At 53.5% G+C, this 22,376-nt stretch overlaps 1 protein-coding gene across 4 annotated transcripts; it reads right to left on the bottom strand.

Moving 5' to 3' along the window:
• Positions 1-4,220: 4,220 nt before the first annotated feature.
• Positions 4,221-20,938, bottom strand: LOC127587218 (hepatocyte cell adhesion molecule-like). Of its 4 annotated transcripts, none has more exons than XM_052045424.1 (5): positions 20,809-20,938; positions 10,448-10,792; positions 7,379-7,636; positions 5,980-6,083; positions 4,221-4,522 (listed from the first exon to the last, which is right to left on the bottom strand). In XM_052045424.1, exons 1-5 carry the CDS (start codon positions 20,858-20,860, stop codon positions 4,271-4,273), a joined length of 1,011 nt encoding a protein of 336 aa, XP_051901384.1. In that variant the 5' UTR covers positions 20,861-20,938; the 3' UTR covers positions 4,221-4,270. The 4 variants fall into 4 exon arrangements, with proteins under 4 accessions (XP_051901384.1, XP_051901386.1, XP_051901387.1 ...); XM_052045426.1 differs by having other exon boundaries at positions 7,379-7,633; XM_052045427.1 differs by lacking the exon at positions 20,809-20,938 and adding an exon at positions 17,238-17,319.
• Between the last annotated feature and the right edge of the window lie 1,438 nt (positions 20,939-22,376).

The raw sequence follows: 22,376 nt of genomic DNA, 5'->3' as shown, positions 1-22,376 counted from the left end.
CATCCTCGTAAATCTCCTCTGCACTCTTTCCAGTTTAACGGCATTTTTCCTACAGCAGGGCGACCAAAACTGAACACAGTGCTCCAGGTGTGGCCTCAAATTGTACAACTGCAACATAACGTCCCAACTCCTGTACTCAGTACCTTGACTGATAAAACCAGCGTGCCAAACGCCTTCTTCACCACCCTGCCTACCTGTGACACCACTTCCAGGGAACCGTGTACCTGCACCCTCATGTCCCTCCGTTCTACAACACTCCCCAGGGCCCTACAGTTCACAGTGAATGTCCTGCTTTGGTTTGACTTCCCAAAGTCCAGCACCACGCATTTTCAGAGTGAGTGACTCAGCAGAACCAGTACAATTGCTCAGAACCTCTGCAACCTGTGGGCACGATGGCTTCTCCTCTCACACATGGGCAGAGCACGTCTCATCTATTTCCGTCCCTCTGCTCCTGGACGGAACCAGAACAGAGTTCCATCGGCCCTCACCTTCCATCCCACCGACCTCTGGATTCAAGGGATCATCCTTTGCCCTTCCCACCAGCTCCATAAAGATTCCATCACCAGATACACATTCCCATCTCCTCCATCGTGGATAGGTGGGTTAGTAAGTTTGTAGATGACACAAAGATTGGTGAAGTTGTGGACAGTGTAGAGGGCTGTCAAAGGATACAGTGGGATATAGACCCAGATATGGACGGAGAAATGACAGGTGGAGTTCAGTCCGGGCAAGTGTGAGGTGTTGCACTATGGAAGGTGAAATATAAGCGGAAAGTAGAGTTAATGCTAGGACCCTTAATATTGATATACAGAGGGATCTCTGTACATCTACGGGTCCACGTAGATGTGGCCACACAAATAGACAGGGTGGTAAAGAAGGCATACAGCGCGCTTGCCTTCACTGGTCGGGACATTGAGCAGAAGGGTCAGGAAGTCATGTTGCAGCTGTATAAACCTTTGGTGAGGCCAAACTTGGAGTATTGTGTGCAGTTCTAATGACGCTGTTACAAGACGGATGTGGAGACTTTGGAGAGGGTGCAGGAGAGGTTTACCAGGATGCTGCCTGGATTGGAGGGCATGTGCTATAAGGAGAGGTTGGACAAACTTGGGTTACTGAGGGGAGACCTGATGGATGTTTGTATAATTATGAGAGGCATACGTAGGGTAGACTACTAGAATGTTTTCCCAGGGTGTCATGGTTCTGAGTGCTGGTTCTCGGTTCTGCCCATTGTCCCCATTGATGGGGCCTTGTTGTGCAGCACATGGTTTCCATGCACTACTATTTGCCTAATGACACACACCTGAGTTCCATCAGGAGACTAGTATAAGAACCCTCGTTCCACAAACACTGGTTACCAGATTATTGGTCTATCTCTGGATATACTTCATCTTCTGGCTGTGAGCTGTTCACGCTAGAGCATTCATGGTTTCTCCTAGAACACCATGAGTCCTGAGGCAAGATTCCTTCTGGTAGCAGTTCTGTGCTCAGTACTAAGGAAGCATCCTGACTCCAGTTTCATTCTGGTGTTCTGCATTTGGGTTTGCCACGACCTCGCTCTTCGTGCGACATTGTGATGGGTAGTAATGCCAAATACTAGAGGACACACGTTTAAGGTGAGAGGATAAAATTCAAAGGAGCTGTGCAGGGCAAGTTTTTTTTACACAGGGAGTGTTGGATGCCTGGAATGTGCTGCCACGGGTGGGGGAGGAGGAAGATACGACAGAGGGTTTTAAGAGTTTATTAGATAGACACATGAATGTGCAGAGAATGGAGGGATGTGGCTAATATGGAGGCAGATAGCTCCAGTTTAATTTGTCAGCACAGACATTGTGGGCCGAAGGGCCTGTTCCTGTACTCTTCTATCTTCTGTTTTTCAATGGTCCGCCAACTTCCTGTATTATGACACTTTCCCACACATCCCAACCAACAGCAGGAGCTGCAACACTGGCCCGTTCACTGCAGAAACAAGGGACTGCAGATGCTGGCATCCAGATGGGGGGAAACAGGAAGGTGCTGGAGGAACTCAGCAGTCCAGACAACATCTGAGGAGGAAAAACAGATGGTCAACATTTCAGGTCAGGACACTTCTTCAGAACTGAAGATGGGGAAAGGGGGAAGTCCAATATAGAGGAGCAAAAAGTGGACAGAAGAGGGGAGGCAGGGTGGGCACAAGATGCTGATAGGTAGATGTAGGTAACAGATTGTGATAGGCAGGTGTGGTCCCCGCCTCCCCTCTTTGGTCCACCTATCACTGCTCTGCTTTTCCCTCCTAGATATTGGGCTTCCCCTTTTCCCATCTTCAGTCCTGAACTGAAATGTTGACCACCTGTTCCCCCCCCCATGGATGATCCTCCAGCATCATCCCATTCACCCCCTCCCTTACCCCCACCCAGCGACCCAAACAGCCCTCCCAGGTGAAGCAACGGTTCACTTGCACATCTTCCGATTGAGTCTGCTGTACTCCGTGTTCACCGCACTGTCTCCTCCGTACCAGAGAAACCTGATGCAGATTGTGGCTCCGTTCTGCAGAGCCTCTGCCCTCAGCCTATTCCTCATCCCTAGCCCACTCTCACTCCGATCTCATCGGTCCGTGACCTCCGGACCCATCGATCCATGACCTCCTGCACTGCAACTGTGAGGCCCAACACAATCTCAGGGAACAGCACCTCATCCTTCGGCCACGCGTGTTGCAGCCTGTTGGACTCAAGTGTTTGACCCACGCCCGAATCTGGCTTCACGTGGGGCCCAGTCACCGTCTCAATTATGGCTCAGATCAGGACAGTGCTCGAGGAAAGTCTCTCAGGCAGTGATGGGTCAGGTTACTCAGCCCCTGTGTACACTGGCAAGCACCGACTGAGAGCTCAAACATACTCTACTGATCCAAAAACCTGCGAGCGATTTATTGTATTGGCATTGGAATAGTTACATGTGGGTTTCCTAATTTCACACCTTCATCAGTCCCCACCTCTCTGCAGTATTTGCTCCTTGCTTTACCTCTGCCGGAGTTGTCTCCCTCTGCCTGACAGATGGGACTTCACCTTCCTCTACCAGACAGCCATTTTCCCCCATCCTCCCTGCTCTGATTGATTGTTCTGCTGTGTCCAGGTCTCCTGAATGCAGCCCGCACCCCAGCCTCCCTCCGTTTGCCTGTGCTTCAGCTTGCTCTGCCTCGCAACCTCAACACTCCCCTCACCTGCTGAGTCTCCGTTCTTCCAAGCTGACTTTGAAGCCGCCACCACCATTCACCCATCTTCCCATCAGCACCTCCCAGTTTCGATGACACTTAAGTTGACCACATGACAAACTTTCCCAATTTTCTTGTGATTCCTGGAGATTCCTCCTTCAGTGACTGTCTGAGCCAGTCCCACTCACCAGCATTTGGCCCATATCCCTCTGAACCTTTCCGACCCATGAACCTGTCCAACCGTACCCGCCTCTACCAGTTCCCCTGGCAGCTCGTTCCACACATCCACCACCCTCTCTGTGAAGCTGTTGCCCCTCAGGTCCCCTTTAAACCTTTTCCCTCTCACCTTAAGACCATTCCCTCTGGTTTTAGACTCCCCTACCCTGATGCTGCCTCAATGTTTGCTGCATTCGCTGCAGGGGTGGGAGGGCAGAGACTGTTGTGTTGTCCCAGCCCCAAGGGGCAAACTGATGACTGCAGAGCTGAGGGGGTCAGTGGAGAACATCTGTGGTCAGGGTCAGCGGACAACACGGAGTCATTAAACTACCACACGGTGACTGAGTCTGGGGGAAAACCTGACTTCCCACAGCAGAGACAAGCTCTAAAATATTGGAGAACAATATGACCACCTGGAAATGTAGATGTGGAATAACTTATTCAGAAGCCTTTAATCACAACAGCGAGTACAGGACAATCCAGAATTCTGCACATTATCAGCTTCCTGCCAGCTTGTCGTTGTTCTCCTGTGGAATTTCATTCCATTGTGAGTCTGAGGAATACATTGATGAAGAGTGCTTGGTATGTACTTGTTCAAATCAATGTGTTGGCACATTCAGGAATCATGAGTGTGGCACCTAAATCACGTCATCCTCAATTTCTGCATGAATGTGGTCGTGTGTGAGTGTGGTACATACATTCTGAAAGTAGTTGGACACAAGAGTAATGATTATGCACTGTCCCAGCTCCTCTACCGAGCAGCAACATCAAAGACCATGAAGTCAGAAGTTCTGTGCACGCACCCCCAGTTTGTTTCTTCCCCCCCATGCTCTGGTATCCTCCACGTCCCAGAGCCAGTGGTTTAATTGCTCATGGTAAACCAGCCCAGGCATGGCGATGGAGAGAGGCTGGACACACGTGGACTGTTCTCTCAGGAGTGACGGTGATCCGATGGAAGTGGACAGTATGGACTAGGTGGGCCGAAGGGCCTGTTCCTGAGCTGTCCGACGCCATGACTGGGTGCCAGCTGAAACAGTGACTCTCTTTCTCTCTGCACTGGTTGGGCCCAAACCGCTGAATACCGTCAGGGTGATAGTTTCCTGCCCTTTGTCCCCACTGCCTCTGCAAAGCAACGACACATGGAGATTGCTACTAACAGCTTTGATAAATATCCGAGCCACAGCTTATACCCACAATAAATAATTGTCAGGAGACATGTTCTCATCAATGCCCAGTCTCATTAGTTAGGTCCTCAGGGGCATCTGTCGAACTGTCGCTCCTTCTCCTGGGGCGTTGTGTGCCATTGGACACCACAAGGGCTTCACCTACAATGGTGGATCTACTCCTCACTGACGTCCATCTCTCCGGCCAACATCTGGCCCCTGGCTCATTCGTCCTGCTCCAAAGCTGCAGCATCGACAATGAGAGAAGTGTCACCACACCTCCGAGGGGGAAGACTCCCCCCCCCCACCCCCCTGCCAGCTGTTCCCCCTCCATGTCCTGTTCAACCTCCCTCCTTCTCACACTCAGACACTCCACCAGCACCTCAGAGGACCATCCCTTTGCTCAGAGAAGATCTGGCACCCTCGGAGGGCAGGTGGGATCAGTGTAGATGGTCAGGGTCAGCATGGACTTGTAGGGCCGAAGGGCCTGTAACTGTCCAGTGCGACAACTCTTGAGCCCCCAGCAGGTCCCAGATCTGATGAGAGGTCGGTGAGATCTCAGCACTGCATCGCTGACCCCCAACCTCTCCCTCTACCACCCCACTCTCCCTCCCCCCTCCCTCTCCCTCCCCCCTCCCTCTCCCTCACTCCCCCTCTCCCTCACTCCCCCTCTCCCTCACCCCTAACTCTCCCTCCCCCTCCCCCACCCTCGCCCCTCTTCTCCCTCACCCGCACTCTCCCCCACTCTCACTCCCTCTCCCTCACTCCCCTCCCTCACAGCCCCCCACCTCTCCCCCTCACTCCCCCACTCTCACTCCCCCACTACTCCCTCACCCTTGCCCACACTCGCTTCCCCTCCCACACCCCCACCTCTCCCTCTCCCTCACCCTCCCCCACCCTCACATCCCCCACCCCTCCCTCCCCCTCCCCCACCCTCGCTCCCCCTCTCCCTCACCCCACCTCTCCCTCCCCCTCCCCCACCCTCACACCCCCTTTCTCACATCCCCCACCCCTCCCTCACCCTCCCCCACACTAACTCCTCCTCTCCCTCACCCCCACCTCTCCCTCCCCCTCCCCCACCCTCTCTCCCCCTCTCCCTCACCCTCCCTCACCCCGCCCCTCCTCTCCCTCCCCCTCCCCCACCCTCGCTCCCCTCTCTCTCACCTGCCCCACCTTTCCCTCCCCCTCCCCTTCCTCCCTCTCTGTCCTTCCCCCTCCCTCCTCCATCTCTCTCCCTCCATTTCCTTCCCTCCTTCCCCTTCCCCTACAATATCCCAACCCGCGTCCCACTCACTCCCCTCCCCCCTGGCATTCTCTGGCGGTTCTGTTCCATTGGGACTGTCATGGGGTCACCAACCCCTGCAGTGAGCCGCAGGCTGAGGACCCGGTCCTGGGCTGTCAGGAGGTCACACTCACCAACACAGCGATACCGACCAGGAGGAGGATGACGATCACTGGCAGGATGCCGTAGAGTTTCCTTCTGCTCGGTTCTCCTCTGCAAAACGGGAACCCATCAGATGCTGAAATGATAAAACGCCCGTCTTTAAAATCCCATTCTCGTTTTCCCATTCTCCGCTCAACCCCACACTGGGGGGTGGGCTAATTAACCCACCGACCCATGGGACACGGGAGCACCCGGAGGAAATGCAGGGAGACCATGTGGGAGGCTGGGGATCGAACCCGGGTCTCTGGGTGGGAGGGGGGAGGGGGGAGGCATCGTCGCTACCTGCTGCGCCACTGAGGCACCCTCCACACCTGTAGTTCAACAGTTAACTCGTGGTCCTCGCTGTCCAATCACTGAGGTTCAGTCAAACACTAACACGGCTGGAGAGGAATTTAAATTAAATGCACCTTTGATTTATAAATCAAATATTCATCAAATCACCAGATGCAATGAGATTTAAATTCAGTTTATGATCTAATTAGGATTGGGAGGGATCACCACCGACAATGTAGTGGCGACCTGAGGAACGTTTCCCCAGATACCCATAGAACATACAACATGGAGCATGCAACGTAGAACATGGAGCAGTACAGCACAGGAACAGGCCCTTCGGCCCAACATTTCTGTGCTGATCATAGACCTAATTTGAACCACATCCCTGCCTGTCCATGTGTCTGTCTAAATGCCCCTTCAATGATGCTGTTGTATCTGTCTCCACCCCCCACCCCCCCCGGCAGCCCGCTCCAGGCACCCACCACACTTTGTGTGAAAAACTTGCCCCACACATCTCCTTTGAATTTTCCCTCACCTTAAATGTATGTCCTCTAGTATTTGGCAATACCACCCTGGGGAAAAGATTCTAATTATCTACTCTATCTGTGCCTCCATTAATTAAATAAACCTCTATCGGGTCTCCCCTCTGCAACCCAAGTTTGTCCAACCTCTCCTTATAGCTCATGCCCTCTAATCCAGGCAGCGTCCTGGTGAACTTCTCCTGCACCCTCTGCAAAGCCTCCACACCCTTCCTGTAATGGGCCGACCAGAACCTCACACAACACTCCCATTGCAGCCTGACCAAAGGTTTCATACAACTGCATCGTGACCTCCTGACTCTGAAACCTAGGTATGCCGTACACCTCTCTACCGCTCTTTCTCCGCGAGTTACCCCCTCCGCCTCTGACGCTCCAGCAGGAACAGCCCATGTCTGTCCAATCTCTCTCTGTGGGAGATCCCCAGGTCTATCGAGAGGGAGCTGTTCCTCACCCGGTGACCCTGGGCCTGGGTCACACAGACCCCTCTTGGATGCCCCGAACCCTCTGGACGCTCTCCCCCGCCCACCTTTGCCTGCGGGGAGAGGGGACAGTGACACACCTTGGAGAGAGTACGTGGCAGACTTCAGGCCGAGTTGATTCTGCACCAGGCAGGTGTAGACGCCACAGGTTACAGGGACACCGGTCAGCAAGGTGAGGTTTTGCCTGTCCCAGGACAGAGCCGCCCAGCTGCTTCCCTCCACTCCAACGCCGTCCTTGTCCCAACAGTACTGCAGATCGGTGCCATTCTCGGCCGCACAGTGGAGCGAGACGTTGTTCCCCGACCGACATTCCCAGATCTCTGGCTGCGAGGGCTCTTCTGTCCGGTGGGAGAGAAGGGACAACTGTTTCCGGGTGTTGGGAGAAGGGACCGCGGTGATACCGCGCCCATTGTGTGAGTGTTCAGGGCCTCCAGGACCCCTCACCCCTCCTCACACGGAGCGTTCCCACCCACCGACCCACCAACCCAGGATAACCCATCTCAGCCCAGTCCCGCCCAAACCATCACTCTGGCTGGGAGTGAACTACCCCCGTTATGTCAAACCAGGAGGGGTATCACTCCCCTCCCTCTGTAACCCCCTCATTCCCTCTGTAACCCCCTCCCTCTCTGTAACCCCTCTGTAACCCCTTCCCTCCCTCTCTAACCCCTCCCTCTGTAAACCCCTCTGTAAGCCCCTCCCTCCCTCTGTAACCCCATCCCTCCTTTTCTAATCCCCTCCCTCCCCGTAACCCCTCCCCCTCTGTAGCCCCTTCCTCATTCTTTAACTCCCTCCCTCCCTATGTAACACCCTCCCTCTGAAACCCCCCCATCCCTCTAAAGCCCCTCCTTCACTGCGACCCCCTCCCTCCCTCTGTAATCCCCTCCAGCCCCTACATCCCTCCATGTCTCTGCAACCCCCTCCCTCCCCTACACCCCTCCCAATTTCTGTAACCCCTTCCAGCCCCTGCACCCCTCCCCATCTCTGTAACCCCTCCGGCCCCTAGACCCCTCCATATCCCTGGAGAGAGTTTAACTGGGTGGGAATGTTCAGTATATTGGTGGAGAATGGGATTGTGTAAAACCGTGTCCAGCAAACAGTTCCAACTCCTCAGCAGGGAACTTGCAGAGGAAATGGGTGGCCAGGTTCTTGATGTACACTGTGTGTGCGTGCATGTGTGCGTGCGTGTGTGTGTGCGTGCGTGCGTGTGTGTGTGTGTGTGTGTGTGTGTGTGTGTGTGTGTGTGTGTGTGTGTGTGTGTGTGTGTGTGTGTGTATGAAACCGACCAGCCTGTGTTGATGTTGGTTTGAGGAACCGCAGCTCCAGACTCAGCCAGTAGACGGCGGCAGACACCAGTGTGTGGCGGACTGTATGTGGACTGCACTAGGAGTGTTGTGTGCAGTTCTGGTCGCCCAGCTCCAGGAAGGCTGTCATTGAGCTGGAGATGGGGCAAAAAAGGTTCATGGGGACATTACCAGGACTGGAGGGACTGAGTTATGAGGAGAGGTTGGACAGGCCAGGACTGTTATCCCTGGAGCGAAGGAGGCTGAGGGGTGACCTGATAGAGTTCTATAAATCACGAGGGGCATCGATAAGGTGGACAGTCACAGTCATTTCCCCAGGGTTGGGAATCAAAAACTAGAGGACACAAGTTTAAAGTGAGAGGGGGAAGATTTAAAGGGGACCTGAGGAGCAACTTCTTCACGCAGAGGGTGTGTGGAACGAGCTGCCAGAGGAAGTGCTAGAGGCGGGTACAATTACAGCACTTAAAAGACACTTGGACAGGTCCTTGGATAGGAAAGGTTCAGAGGGACATGGACCAAATGCAGGCAAATGGGACGAGCCCAGACAGACAACTTGGTCAGCACAGACCAGTTGGGCTGAAAGGCCTGTTTCTGTGCCGTGTGGCTTTGTGATCACATCGTCCTTACCCTCCCTGTCTCTGTAACCTCCTCCGTCCCCTACACCCCTCCCCATCTCTGTGACCACCACCACCCCCCGGCCCCTAAACCCCTCCCTGTCTCTGTGACCCCTCTGGCCCCTACACCCCTCCCCGTCTGTGACCCCCTCCCTCCCCTACACCCTTCCCCGCCTGTGACCCCCTCCCTCCCCTACACCCCTCCCCGTCTCTGTAGCACCTCCGGCCCCCACACCCCTCCCTATCCCTGGAGAGAGTTTCTGGGTGGGAATGTTCAGTATATTGGTGGAGAATGGGATTGTGTAAAACCATGTCCAGCAAACAGTTCCAACTCCTCAGCAGCTAATTTGCAGAGGAAGTGGGTGGCCAGGTTTCTGATGTAAACTGTGTGTGTGTGTGTGTGTGTGTGTGTGTGTGTGTGTGTGAGAGAGAGAGAGAGTGTATGTGTGTGTTACTGACCTGCCTGCGTTGATGTTGGTGAGAGAAGCCGCACCCCAGACGCAGCCAATAGATGGCGGCAGACACCAGTGTGTGAGTCGCCACTGGGCGAGTGCAGGGGTTGTGAATACTCAGCGGTCAGGCCACCCCCACCCCGGCAGCCCATCCCAGGCACCCACCGCTCTCTGTGTAAAAAAACTTGCCTCACACATCTCCTTTAAACTCTCCCCCCTCACCTTAAAGCTGTTCGCTCTTGTATTAGACATTTCCACCCTGGGGAAAGGACTCTGTCGACCTCATAACGTTATAAACCTCTATCAGGTCTCCTCTCAGCCTCCACCGCTCCAGAGAGAACAACCCAAGTCTGTCAGACCTCTCCTTGCAGCTCATGCCCTCTAATCCAGGTGAACATCTACAGTCAGGTCTCCCCTCCACCTCTCGCAAGGTGGGGTCTGTGTTGTTACAGGGGTCGGACACCGCGGAGCTGGGGGGGGAGGGGGAGTAGGGGGAGGGGAGTGGGTGTGGGTGGTAAGGAGGGGTGTGGGGGGAGGGGGGTTTGGGGGAAGGGGAGGTGGATGTGGGGGAAAGGGGATGGGTGGGGGGAAGGGGGAGGGGGTTGTGGGAGTAAGGGGAGGGGTGGGGGGAATGGGGGAAGGGGCAATGGGGAAGGGGAGGAGGGGTGGATGGGGTGAGGGGATGGGGAAGGGGAGTGGGGGAGGGAGGGGGGAAGAGGGGGGAAGAGGGGGGAAGGGGAGAGGGATGAGGGAGAGAAGTGGGGGCTTCACAGCCAACTCACTGTAGATGTGGACGTGGGTGTACGCAGAGAGCTCAGTGCCGCTGTCAGTGATCAGGCTGAGCAGATACAGCCCGGTGTCGCTGGAGGTGAAGTTCAGGAGCTGCAGGGAGCCGGTGTCAGGGTCAAACTTCACCCGGTCCACGTACGGGGCGGTGGGGATCATCCTGGGGCCCGAGAACACGTACTGGAAGACCCGGAGCGTCGCGTTCCGGGTCACCTTCAAGGTCACACTGTGGAGGTCGCGCCGGATGCCCAGGTCATACACGGAGCCAAAGTCCAGCCGTCTGCCGATGATGCAATGCAGGTCCCGGTGTCCCGGCACTGGGTCTGCTGCCGGACACTCACCTGTGGGGGTCGGAGAGAGAAGGGGGGGGTCAGAGACCTGGACAATCACCTGTGGGGGTCGGAGAGAGACGGAGAGTGGTGGTCAGAGACGAGGGCACTGACCAAGGCATGGGTCTTCCTCCTCACTGCCCCTCCCACAGTGCCCCCTCCTCACCGCCCCTCCCACAGCGCTCCCTCCTCACCGCCCCTCCACACCACCTGCTCACCGCCCCTCCCTCTGCACTGCCCCTCCACACCACCTCCTCGCTCCAGGGGTGTCTGTGGATGAGGTTGGACAAGCTGGCCTTGGCTCTGCTTCAGTTTACAAGAGTGAGATGACTTGATTGAAACAGTTCAACACCTGAGGGTGACACGGTGGGGCAGTGGGCAGAGCCGCCATCTCCCAGCCCCAGAGACCCGGGTTCGAACCCCACCTATGCCACTGCCTGTGTGGAGTTTGCATGTTCCCCCTGTGATACCCTCTTGTGGAGATCCCCCCGGGGGCTGTGGTTCCCTCCCACATCCCAACAACGTGTGGGGTGGGTGGGGGTATCAGCCGCTGTGAATTGACCACCAGTGATAGAAATGTACAGCATGGAAACAGGACCTTCGGCCCAACTGGTCCATGCTGACTGTCATGTCAATCTACATCAGTCCCATCTGCCCACGTTTGGTCCACAGCTCTCCCCATGTCCCTCTACACCTTCTCTGTCCACTGACCCATCCAAGTGTCCTTTAAATGTTGTTAATGTACCTGCCTCACCTCTGGCAGCTCGTTCCACATACCTACCACCCTCTGGGTGAAGAAGTTGCCCCTCAGGTCCCAATTAAATCTTCCCCCTCTCACCTTAAACCTGTGCCCTCTGGTTTTAGATTCCCGACACTGGGGAAAAGACTGTGATCACCCACCTTATTTACATCCCTCGTGGTTTTATAAACCTCCTAAAGGTCACCACTCAGCCTCCAACATCCCAGAGGGAACAATCCCAGCCTCTCCCATCTCTCCCTACAATCACAGCCCTCTGTTCCCGGCAACGGCTGAGGGAATCTCTTCTGCACCCTCTGTGGTAGCCACATCCTTCCTGTGGTGTGGCGACCAGAACTGTCCACAGTGCTCCAGCTGTGGCCTGACCAGTGTTTTGTACAACTGCGGCATGACGTCCCAACTCAATGCCTCGGTCAATGAAGGCAAGACCACCAAACGCCCCCTTCACCACCGTGTCCACCTGTGTCACCCACTTTTGGGGAGCTGTGGGCTTGTACCCCAGGTTCCTCTGTAATCAACACTCCTGAGATCTCAGCCATTTCTGATACACACTCTGTTAGTATTTGACTTCCCAAAGTGCATCACATACAACACAGAACAGTTCAGCACTGGACAGGCCATTCGGCCCACAGTGTTGTGCTTACCTTGATGCCGATTTATACTAAATGTCCTCCTCCTGTGTATCATCCATATCCCCCCATTCCCTTCATATTCATGCATCTATCTAAAAGCCTCTTAAACTCCCCCAGCCTGCCCGCTCCCACTGCTACCCCTGGTGACCCAGTCCAGGCACCTACACCTCTCTGCGTAAAAAAACTTGCCCCTCAAGTCACCTTTAAACCTCCCCCCTCTAACCTTAAAAGCAAGTCCTCTGGTGATTGACATTTCGACCCTGGGGAAAAGATACCGACTGTCTACTCTATCTGTGCCTCTCATAACATTATAAACCTCCATCAGGTCTCCCCTCAGCCTCTGCCGCTCCAGAGAAAACAACCCTAGTCTGTCCAACCTCTCCTTATAGCTCATGCCCTCTAATCCAGACAGGGTCCTGGTGAACCTCTCCTGCACCCTCTCTGAAGCCCCCACATCCTATAACGGGGCGACCAGGACTTCCCACGACACTCCAAGACCTCAGACTTGTCTGGATTGAACTCCATCTGCCACCACTCCACCCAGCTCTCCAACTGATCTGAGCCCCTCTGTGCCCTGAGACACCTTCCTCCCTATCTACAAACTCCCGCAGTTGTTGGGTGGTAAACTGTGCGGGGAGTTGATGGGAAAATGGGGGGATAAGATGAGATTGGTTTGAATGGGCCATTGATGGTAGGCACAGATTCTGTGGGCCGAAGGGCCTTTCTCTGTGCTGTGTGACTGACTGAGTACTTCTAGTCCCTACGGCAGTGCTTGGGACATCTGATTGTGCAGGAATCGACGCTGGGGATTCCAACACTGGCCTCCCAAACTGAAACTGATTCCTTGGGCTGTGCTGTGGGAAGTTCTGAGGTTGGACACAACCAGACAGAATTCTTGGGTTCTTACATGCCAGTCAGAAATGTGAAGTTCAGGACGGAAAGTCCCTTCGCAATGTCGGAAAGAACAATTCTCCCCTCTGCTTCAACCAAAAACTCTGCAGATGCTGGAAGTGTCAAATAAAAACAGAAAGTGCTGGAAACACTCAGCGGGTCAGGCAGTGTCTGATGGGAGAGAGAGACCGGGTGAAGTACCTGCCTTCGAATGGAATCCAACCCCGATTCTCCCTCCACAGAGGCCTGAAACAGAACTTCAGGTGGGCAGGTCGGATGTGAATTCTCCGACTGCAGAATGATCAGATCCGACCACGGAGGTCGTTAGCAGGGGTCCGGGGGAGAGTGTCAGTGTTTACAGGGGGTCCCCAGGGACTGCGTCAGTGTTTACTGGGGGTCCCGGGGTGTGTGTCGGTGTTTACCGAGGGTCCTGGGGTGAGTGTCATTCACAGGGGGTCCCGGAGAGTGTGTCCTTCACAGAGGGTCCAGGGGAGTGTGTCGGTATTTACAGGGGGTCCCGGGGAGAGTGTTATTCACAGAGGGTCCCGGGGAGTGTGTCAGTGTTTACCAGGGGTCCTGGGGAGTGTGTCGTTCAGACAGGGTCCCGGAGAGTGCGTCAGTGTTTACAGTGGGTCCCGGGGTGTGTGTTGGTGTTTACAGGGAATCCTGAGGTGTGTGTTTGTGTTTACAAGGGGTCCTGGGGTGTGTGTTGGTGTTTACAGGGGGTCCCGGGGTGTCTGTTGGTGTTTACAGGGGGTCCGGGGGAGTGTGTCAGTGTTTCCAGGGGGTTCTGGGGAGTGTGTCAGTGTTTACAGGGGGTCCCGGGAGAGTGTCAATGTTTACCGGGGGTCCCCGGGGAGTGTGTCCGTGTTTACCAGGGGTCCCATAGAGTGTGTCAGTGTTATTTCCTCGGACCTTGAGAGAGACTAGTGTAGAAATTGCAGGGGCCCTGGCAGATATATTTAAAATGTCCTTAGCCGCGGGTGCGGTACCAGAGGACTGGAGGATGGCTCATATTGTTCCACTGTTTATAAAAGGCTCTAAAAGTAAACCAGGTAATTACAGGCCGGTGAGCCTGACATCAGTAGTGAGTAAATTATTGGAAGGTGTTCTGAGAGGTCGGATATACAAGTATTTGGATAGCCAAGGGCTGATTAAGGATAGGAAGCATTGCTTTGTGCGTGGTAGATCGTGTTTAACGAATCTTGTACAGTTTTTCGAGGAGGTTACCAAGAAAGTAGATGAAGATAAGGCTGTGGATGTTGTCTACATGGACTTTAGTAAGGCCTTTGACAAGGTCCCACATGGGAGGTTAGTTCAGAAGGTTCAGACACTCAGTATCCATGGAAAGGTTGTAAACTGGATTTGAAATTGGCTGTGTGGGAGAAGACAGAGAGTGGTAGTGGATGATTGTTTCTCAGACTGAAGGCCTGTGACCAGTGGTGTGCCTCAGGGATCTGTGCTGGGACCATTGTTGTTTGTTGTCTATATCAATGATTTAGATAATGTGGTAAATTAGATCAGCAAATTTGCTGATGACATTAAGATTGGAGGCGTTGTGGACAGCAAGGAAGGCTTTCAAAGCTTGCAGAGAGATCTGGAGCAACTGGAAAATGGTCCAGAAAATGGCGGATGGAATTTAATGCAGACAAGTGTGAGGTGTTGCATTTTGGAAGGACAAATCAAGGTCGGACATACACAGTAAATGGTCGGGCACTGAGGAGTGCGGAGGAACAAAGGGATCTGGGAGTTCAGATACATAATTCCCTGAAAGTGGCGTCACAGGTAGACAGGGTTGTAAAGAAGGCTTTTGGCATCCTGCCATTTATAAATCAAAGTATTGAGTATAGGAGTTGGGATGTTATGGTGAGGTTGTATAAGACATTGGTGAGGCCAAATTTGGAGTATTGTGTGCAGTTCTGGTCACCTAACTATAGGAAGGATATCAGTAAGATTGAAAGAGTGCAGAGGAGATTTACTAGAATGTTGCCGGGTCTTCAGGAGTTGAGTTTCAGGGGAAGATTGAACAGGTTAGGACTTTATTCCTTGGAGCACAGAAGAATGAGGGGAGATTTGATAGAGGTTTACAAAATTTTGAGGGGTATAGACAGAGTAAGTGCAAGTAGGCTCTTTCCACCTAGATTAGGAGAGATAAGTACAAGAGGACATGGCCTTAGGGTGAAAGGGGAAAGTTTTAGGGGGAACGTTAGGGGGAACTTCTCAGAGAGTGGTGGCATTGTGGAATGGGCTGCCATCCGACATGGTAAATGCGGGCTCACTCTTAAGAGTTAAGAATAAATTGGATAGATACATGGACGGGAGAGGTCTGGAGGGTTATGGACTGGGTACAGGTCAATGAGACCAGCGGAATAAAGTTTTGGCACAGACTCGAAGGGCCGAATGGCCTGTTTTCTGTGCTGTAGTGTTCTATAGTTCTATGGTTTACCAGGGGTCCCGGGGAGTGCGTCAGTATTTACCAGGTGTCCCGGGAGGTGTGTTGGTGTTTACTGGGAGTCCCTGGGGAGTGTGTCACTGTTTACCGGGGGTCCTGGAGAGTGTGTCGGTGTTTACAGGGGGTCCCGGGGAGGGTGTCATTCAGAGCAGGTCCCGGGGAGTGTGTCAGTGTTTACAGGGGGTCTCGGGGAGTGTGTTGGTATTCCCCCAGAAGTTGTCAGTGTGATCTCCCCACATTATATTCCATCAGTCCAGTTCCCCCAACTCACCCTCCTTCTCCATCTCCTGCTGACCCCTCAATGCGCCCCCCCACTCCCACCCGTCCAGAACCCCCACCACACTGGGGAAGATGTCGAGGTCGCTGGGACAATCCACACCTCCACATTGGGAAGAGCCAGGCACTGGATCTGATCCCTGAGGAACCCCACTGCTCCCAGCCCGTACCTGGGGAACAAGCCGGCTCTTCCCACCCCTTGCTTCCAATGAACCCTTTCCCACACTCACAGGAAAATCCAAATTGAACTTTTACCTGCACCTGGTCTGTAGTCTGTGAATTGTCAGCACGCCATTCACTGTGTAATACACAGCTGATATCACCCCGTGTGTACGGTACAACCACATTCACATACAGACCTCGCTCAACTTTATGATACAATCTGAGCCTTGGACCTGTAAACAACTCCACCCTGTGTTTACTGTTTCCTGCTGCCACACGCACTGATTCTGGGTTGAAAACAATTCCTTTCCTGCCACAGATGCTGCTCAGCCCACTGAGGTCCTCCAGCAGATTGTGTGTTGTTCAGTCATGACAACTCCCACAAAAGGCGGGATCAGTTCGTCCGTCCTCTTTTCTCCCTCTCCCTCTCCCTCTCCTTCGCGCTCTCTCTCTCTCTCTCTCTCTCTCTCACACACACACACATACACATAACTTGGTCCTCTGCCAAGTTCTTAATGCCTCCACTTTTTTGAGTCTGTTGCTATTTCTGGCAACTTTACTGGATGGTCCCTCAGATGACACATGCTCCAGATCCCACATCTTCCTGGTGTCTCCTTTGTGGCTGACTGCAACCCACAGAACCTGGAACAGTGCAGCACAGGAACAGGCCCTTCGGCCCACCGTGTCTGTGCTGGACACGAAGCCGAATTAAACTAAACCCCTTCTGCCTGCACACGGTCCATCTCCCGCCATTCCCTGCACATCCACGTGTCTGTCTAACAGCCTCTTAAACTCCTCTATTGTATCTACCTCCACCCCGACCCCTGGCAGCACATTCCAGGCACCCACCACACTCTGTATTAAAAATCTGCCACACACATGTCCTTTGAACTTTCCCCTCTCACCTTAAATGCAGGCCCTCTGGTACTTGACATTCCCACCCTGGGAAAAAACTCCGGCTATCTACTCTATCCGTGCCTCTGATTGTTTTATAAACCTCGAGCAGGTTGCCCCTCAGCATCCACCGTTCTGGAGAAAACAAACCAAATCTGTGCAACCTCCCCTTATAGCTCATGCCCTCTAATCCAGGCAGCATCCTGGTGAACCTCTCCTGCACCCCCTCCATAGCCCCCACACCCTTCCTGTAACAGGGCGACCAGAACCACACACAATACTCCAAGTGCGGCCTAACCCAAGAAAAAAATGTAAATAATATTTACAGCACGGGAACAGGCCCTTCCAGCCCAATGAGTCAGCGCCGCCCATTTTAAACTCATGTTAACCTACCCATACGTCTTTGGAATGTGGGAGGAAACCGGAGCACCCGGAGGAAACCCACGCAGTCACAGGGAGAACATACAAACTCCTTACAGACAGCCACCAGAATTGAACCCAGGTCGCTGGTACTGTAATAGTGTTACACTAACCGCTACACTACTGTGCCGCCAGCCTTCATTTGCGTATATATAGTTCCCACCAGTCACAGATCAATCAGTTTTCCTGTTCACATTTTTGTGCTTTAAATACATCTTTGCAACTTGTTCATTTTCACCAAACCTCTTCTCCACAACCACACCCCTCGATGTGATCTCCCCACCCACCACAGACAACTCTCCTCACCACCTTCACAGCTCCCTCCGTTTACACTTCAGATCTCACTACCATGTCAAAGCTCTCGCTTTCAATCTCACTGATTCGGTACATCACCAAAGACTCAAAAATTTCCACAGATGTCTGGTGGAGAGCATTCTGACTGGTTGCGTCACTGCCTGGTATGGAGGCTCCAATGCGCAGGATCACAAGAGGCTGCAGAGGGTTGTAGACTCAGCTAGCTCCATCATGGGCACAACCCTCCCCGCCATCAAGGACATCTTCAAGAGGCTGTGCCTCAAGAAGGTGGCATCCATCACTTGAGGACCCTCACCACCCGCGACATGCCCTCTCCTCGTTACTACCATCGGGGAGGAGGTACAGGAGCCTGAAGACCCACACTCAACGATTCAGGAACAGCTTCTTCCCCTCCACCATCAGATTTCTGAAAGGTCCATGACCCCATGAACGCAACCTCGTTATTCCTTTTTGTTGACACTATTTATTTATTTTTGTAATTTATAGTAATTTTATGTCTTGCATTGTCCTGCTGCCACAAAACAACAAATTTCATGTCACATATCAGTGATAATAAACCTGATTCTGATACTAATTCCCTGTCGATCTCTCTCATTTTATGCTCACTCTCCCCACCGTCTCAGTGACCACCGGGTAGTCAGGAAGCCCTCTCTTCACAAAATAAGATCCTAAACATGACCCAAAACCCATTCCAGCCACATTCCAAGAATTCTCTTCCCACATGTGAGAGGTGATAAATTCCTTAACTCTGTGTGCAGGGGATAAATTCCACTGAGATTATGGTATAAACATTGTCTTTCGTACACCTTGGACACGACACACCTGGAATTACAACCAGGATTACGTTCCACACTCTGACATCTCAACTCCACCCAGAATGATTAAAATCAGATATCACCGTCCATTAGAGATTGGGAGGGGTATAGGGGCCAGAGGAGGTCACAAAGATGGGGAGGGGTATGGGGAGGGAGGGTTTCACAGAGACGGGGTGGGGTGTAAGGTCCAGAGGGGGTCACAGAGACGGGGAGGGGTGTAGGGGCTGGAGGGGTTCCGGAGACAGGGAGGGGTGTAGGGGCTGGAGGGGGGAGCCACAGAGACGGAGTGGTGTAAAGGAGGGAGTGGGTCACGGACAGAGGTGTGGGACTGACTTTGGAAGGACAGACATTATGCAGTGTTGTGTTCTGTAGTGCCCGAGGTGAGGACAGGGTGAGATGGTGCACAGAGCCGTGTTCATCACCAGAAAACACTATTTGGGGGGCATGAAACCCTCTGAAACCTGACCAGCGCCAACATCACACACAGGGGAGAAACAACAAGACGGGTCAAGTGGCCTCATTTTGTGTTGTCTCCAGAACTCTGACGGACACAGAACACGGAAAACGTAAAAGTCCAGCACGAACAGGCCCTTCGGCCCATCATGTCTGTGCCGAACACAATGCAGAATTAAACTAAATCCCTTCTGCCTGCACACGGTCCGTCTCCCTCCATTCCCCGCACATCCACGTGTCTGTCTAACAGCCTCTTAAACCCCTCTATCATATCTGCCTCCACCCCCACCCCTGGCAGCACATTACAGGCACCCACCTCTCTCTGTGTGAAAAAGCTTGCCCCACACATCTCCTTTAAACTCTCCCCCCTCACCTTAAATACACGTCCTCTAGAATTAGACATTTCCACCCTGGGGGAGAATGATACCGGCTGTCTGCTCTATCTGTGCTTCTCATCATTTTATAAACCTCTGTCAGGTCTCTCCTCAGCCTCCGCCGCTCTGGAGAAAACAACCCAAGTTTGTCCAACCTCTCCTTACAGCTCATGCCCTCTAATCCAGGCAGCGTCCTGCTGAAACTCTCCTGCACCCTCTCAAAGCCCCCACACCCTTCCTGTAATGGGGCGACCAGAACCGCACACAACACTCCCAGTGCAGCCTGACTAAAGGTTTATACAGCTGCAACGTGACTTCCCAACTTATACGCAGCACCCTGACCAATGAAGGCAAGCATTCCGCACGCCCTCCTTGCCACCCTGTTGGCCTGTGTGCCAACTTTCAGGGCTCTATGGACACGCCCCCAAGGACCCTCCGTACATCAATGCCCCTGGGGGCCCTGCCATTTACTGTGTAAAAATATAAAGGAACTCATCAAATTACAGTGCAGTGGATGTGAGACATGGGGATCTCCCGCTCTTGTGGGATCTCAGTGACCCAGCACAGAGTCAATGGGCAGAACGTCCTCCTCTGTCATTAGGAAGTGTGAGGGAAACCGTTTCCCAGGGTGGGGTGTCTATTACCCGACAGACTAGTTTTAGAGTGAGGGTTAAGAGGTGCAACAGGGATCAGAGGGGGAATTTCCCCCTCAGAAGGGAGGTTGGAATCGGGAATGCACTGTCTGAGGGCAGGGGGTGGAGGGGATGTGCGAGGAGGCAGAGACTCTCATACACGACTGGAGAATCCAGACCAACGCCGGACACACCAACATATCCTGACCCACATTGGACACACCGCTGTATCCAGACCAACACCAGACACACCGACGTATCCCGACCCACATTGGACACACCGCTGTATCCAGACCAACACCAAACACATGGATGCATCTGGACCAACACCGGACACACCGACGTATCCAGACCAACACCGGACACACTGACGTATCTGGACCCAGACCGGATACACCAACGATCCGGACCAGCACCAGACACACCAACGTATCCAGACCCACACCGGACACACTGACGTACCCGTGCCAGCACTGGACACACTGACGTATTTGGACTCACACCGGACACACCGACGTATCCAGACCAGCACCAGACACACCAACGTATCCGGACCCGCACCGCACACACCAACATATCCAGACCAACACCAGACACACTAACATATCCGGACAAGCACTGGACACACCGACGTATCTGGACCAGTACTGGACGCGCTGACATATCCAGACTCGCACCGGACACACCAACGTATCCGGACCAGCACCGGACACACCGACGTATCCAGACCAGCACCGGACACACCGACATATCTGGACCCGCACCGGACACACTGACGTATCCGGACCAGCAGTGGAACGACCAAGGCAGGGATGGGTACGGATCGAAAGCTGGGAAACGGGATCGGTGTCGGTGGGTCAGTACGAACTCGATGCGCTGACGGTCCTGCTACCACACTGCAGGACTCCCCAAGGCTCTGAACTTGGGGAAAGGAAGGTCTCCAGACAAACCTCACCTGTCAACAGCAGCAGTGTGACCAACATCGCTCCATCCCATCGGCAGTCCATCTCAAGCTCCTCTGGTCGATGAAACTCCCACAGGCTCACCACCAAGGTGAGTGATTCCCCCCCCCCCCCGTCCCCTTCTCTCCCTCCCTCCCTCTCTCCCTCTCCCCTCTCTCCCTCTCTCCTTCCCTCCCTCCCTCAACCTCCCCCTCCCCTTCTCCCTATCTCTCCCCACTCCCCCTCTCCTGCTCTCTCTCTCCCTCCCTCCCTCACCCCCACTTCCTCTCTCTGCCTCTCTCTCTCCCTTCCTCCCTGTCCCCTTCTCCCCTTCCCTCTCTCCCCCTCTCCCCCTCTCTCCTCTCCCCTCCTTCTCCTTCTCCTCTTCCTCTCCTTCCTTCTGTCTCCCTCCCTCTGTCTCTCTCCCTCTCTCTCTCTCCCTCTCTCCTTTTCCTTCCCTCTCTCTTGTCTCACAGAAACTGAAGACTGGAATTCACACTGTGCCTTGGTAATGATGGGTCAACAAACAGCCAATAATTACCAGTGAGTCAGACAGGAGAAGCTGTGTGTTTGAGTTGCTGAATCTAGGTGTGTCTCATTCATTACCTCTGATGCACATAATTAACTTTTGTGTGAAAAGGCAGCTTCAAGCTCTCTGCGGAGAGAGGCAGTGATTTCCACCAACACCAGTTTGGGGACTCAACCCCTCCTTGCTTCCACATTGTTGTGGACAATCGCTTCCTTCTGGAGCAACACACAATCCGCTGCAGGATCTCAGCAGGTGGAGCAACGTCTGTGGGAGGAAAGGAATTGTCGACGTTTTGAGTCGAAACCCTTCTACTGGCTGTCTACTCTATCTGTGTCTCTCATCATTTTATAAACCTCTATCAGGTCTCCCCTCAGCTTCTGCTGCTCCAGAGAAAACAACCCAAGTCCGACCTCTCCTTCCAGCTCATGCTCTCTAATCCAGGCAGCATCCTGGTGAACCTCTCCTGCACCCTCCCTAAAGCTCCCGCACCCTCCCTGTAACAAGGCGACCACAATTGCACACAACACTCCCAGTGTGGCCTGACCCCTGGAGTGTTTAACCCTTTGATGCCCAATTGACCAGGTTCACCAGGTCTCCTTGATCTGGTCCAGTACTGCCTTGGTGTCGAGAGCAGTCACTCTCACCTCACCCCTGGTCCAATCACAGACTGAGGCTGTGATGGGACGTGGGAGGGCAACAGTCCCTGGTGAGGGCAGATGAAGTGGGTGTGGGGGAGTCAGTGATGGAGAGCACATTGGCTCTGTTATTGAGTGAAATTGTGTAACATCTTTGTATAATTTATGTTTAAGTTTTTCTTGTGAATGCTGCTTATCTGATGCTCTGTGCCTGTGATGCTGCTGCAGGTAAGTTTTTCATTGTCCCTGTGCACACACAGAGTTGTGCACCTGACAACAAACTGGACTTCAGTGTCAGGTTTCCTGCACCACCAATGTTTTTCCATGTCAGAAGATGAATTTCACACTGAGAACTGAGCTCTCGGCTCCACCGTCTGTCAGAGTTTCCTGCCCATTCCCCCATGTTCTCCATTATCAG

This window comes from Pristis pectinata, chromosome 39 (assembly GCF_009764475.1).
Source record: "Pristis pectinata isolate sPriPec2 chromosome 39, sPriPec2.1.pri, whole genome shotgun sequence".
NCBI lineage: Eukaryota > Metazoa > Chordata > Chondrichthyes > Rhinopristiformes > Pristidae > Pristis > Pristis pectinata.
The sequence above is the reverse complement of the archived record's forward strand: the minus strand, read 5'-3'. Positions and strand labels throughout refer to the sequence as shown.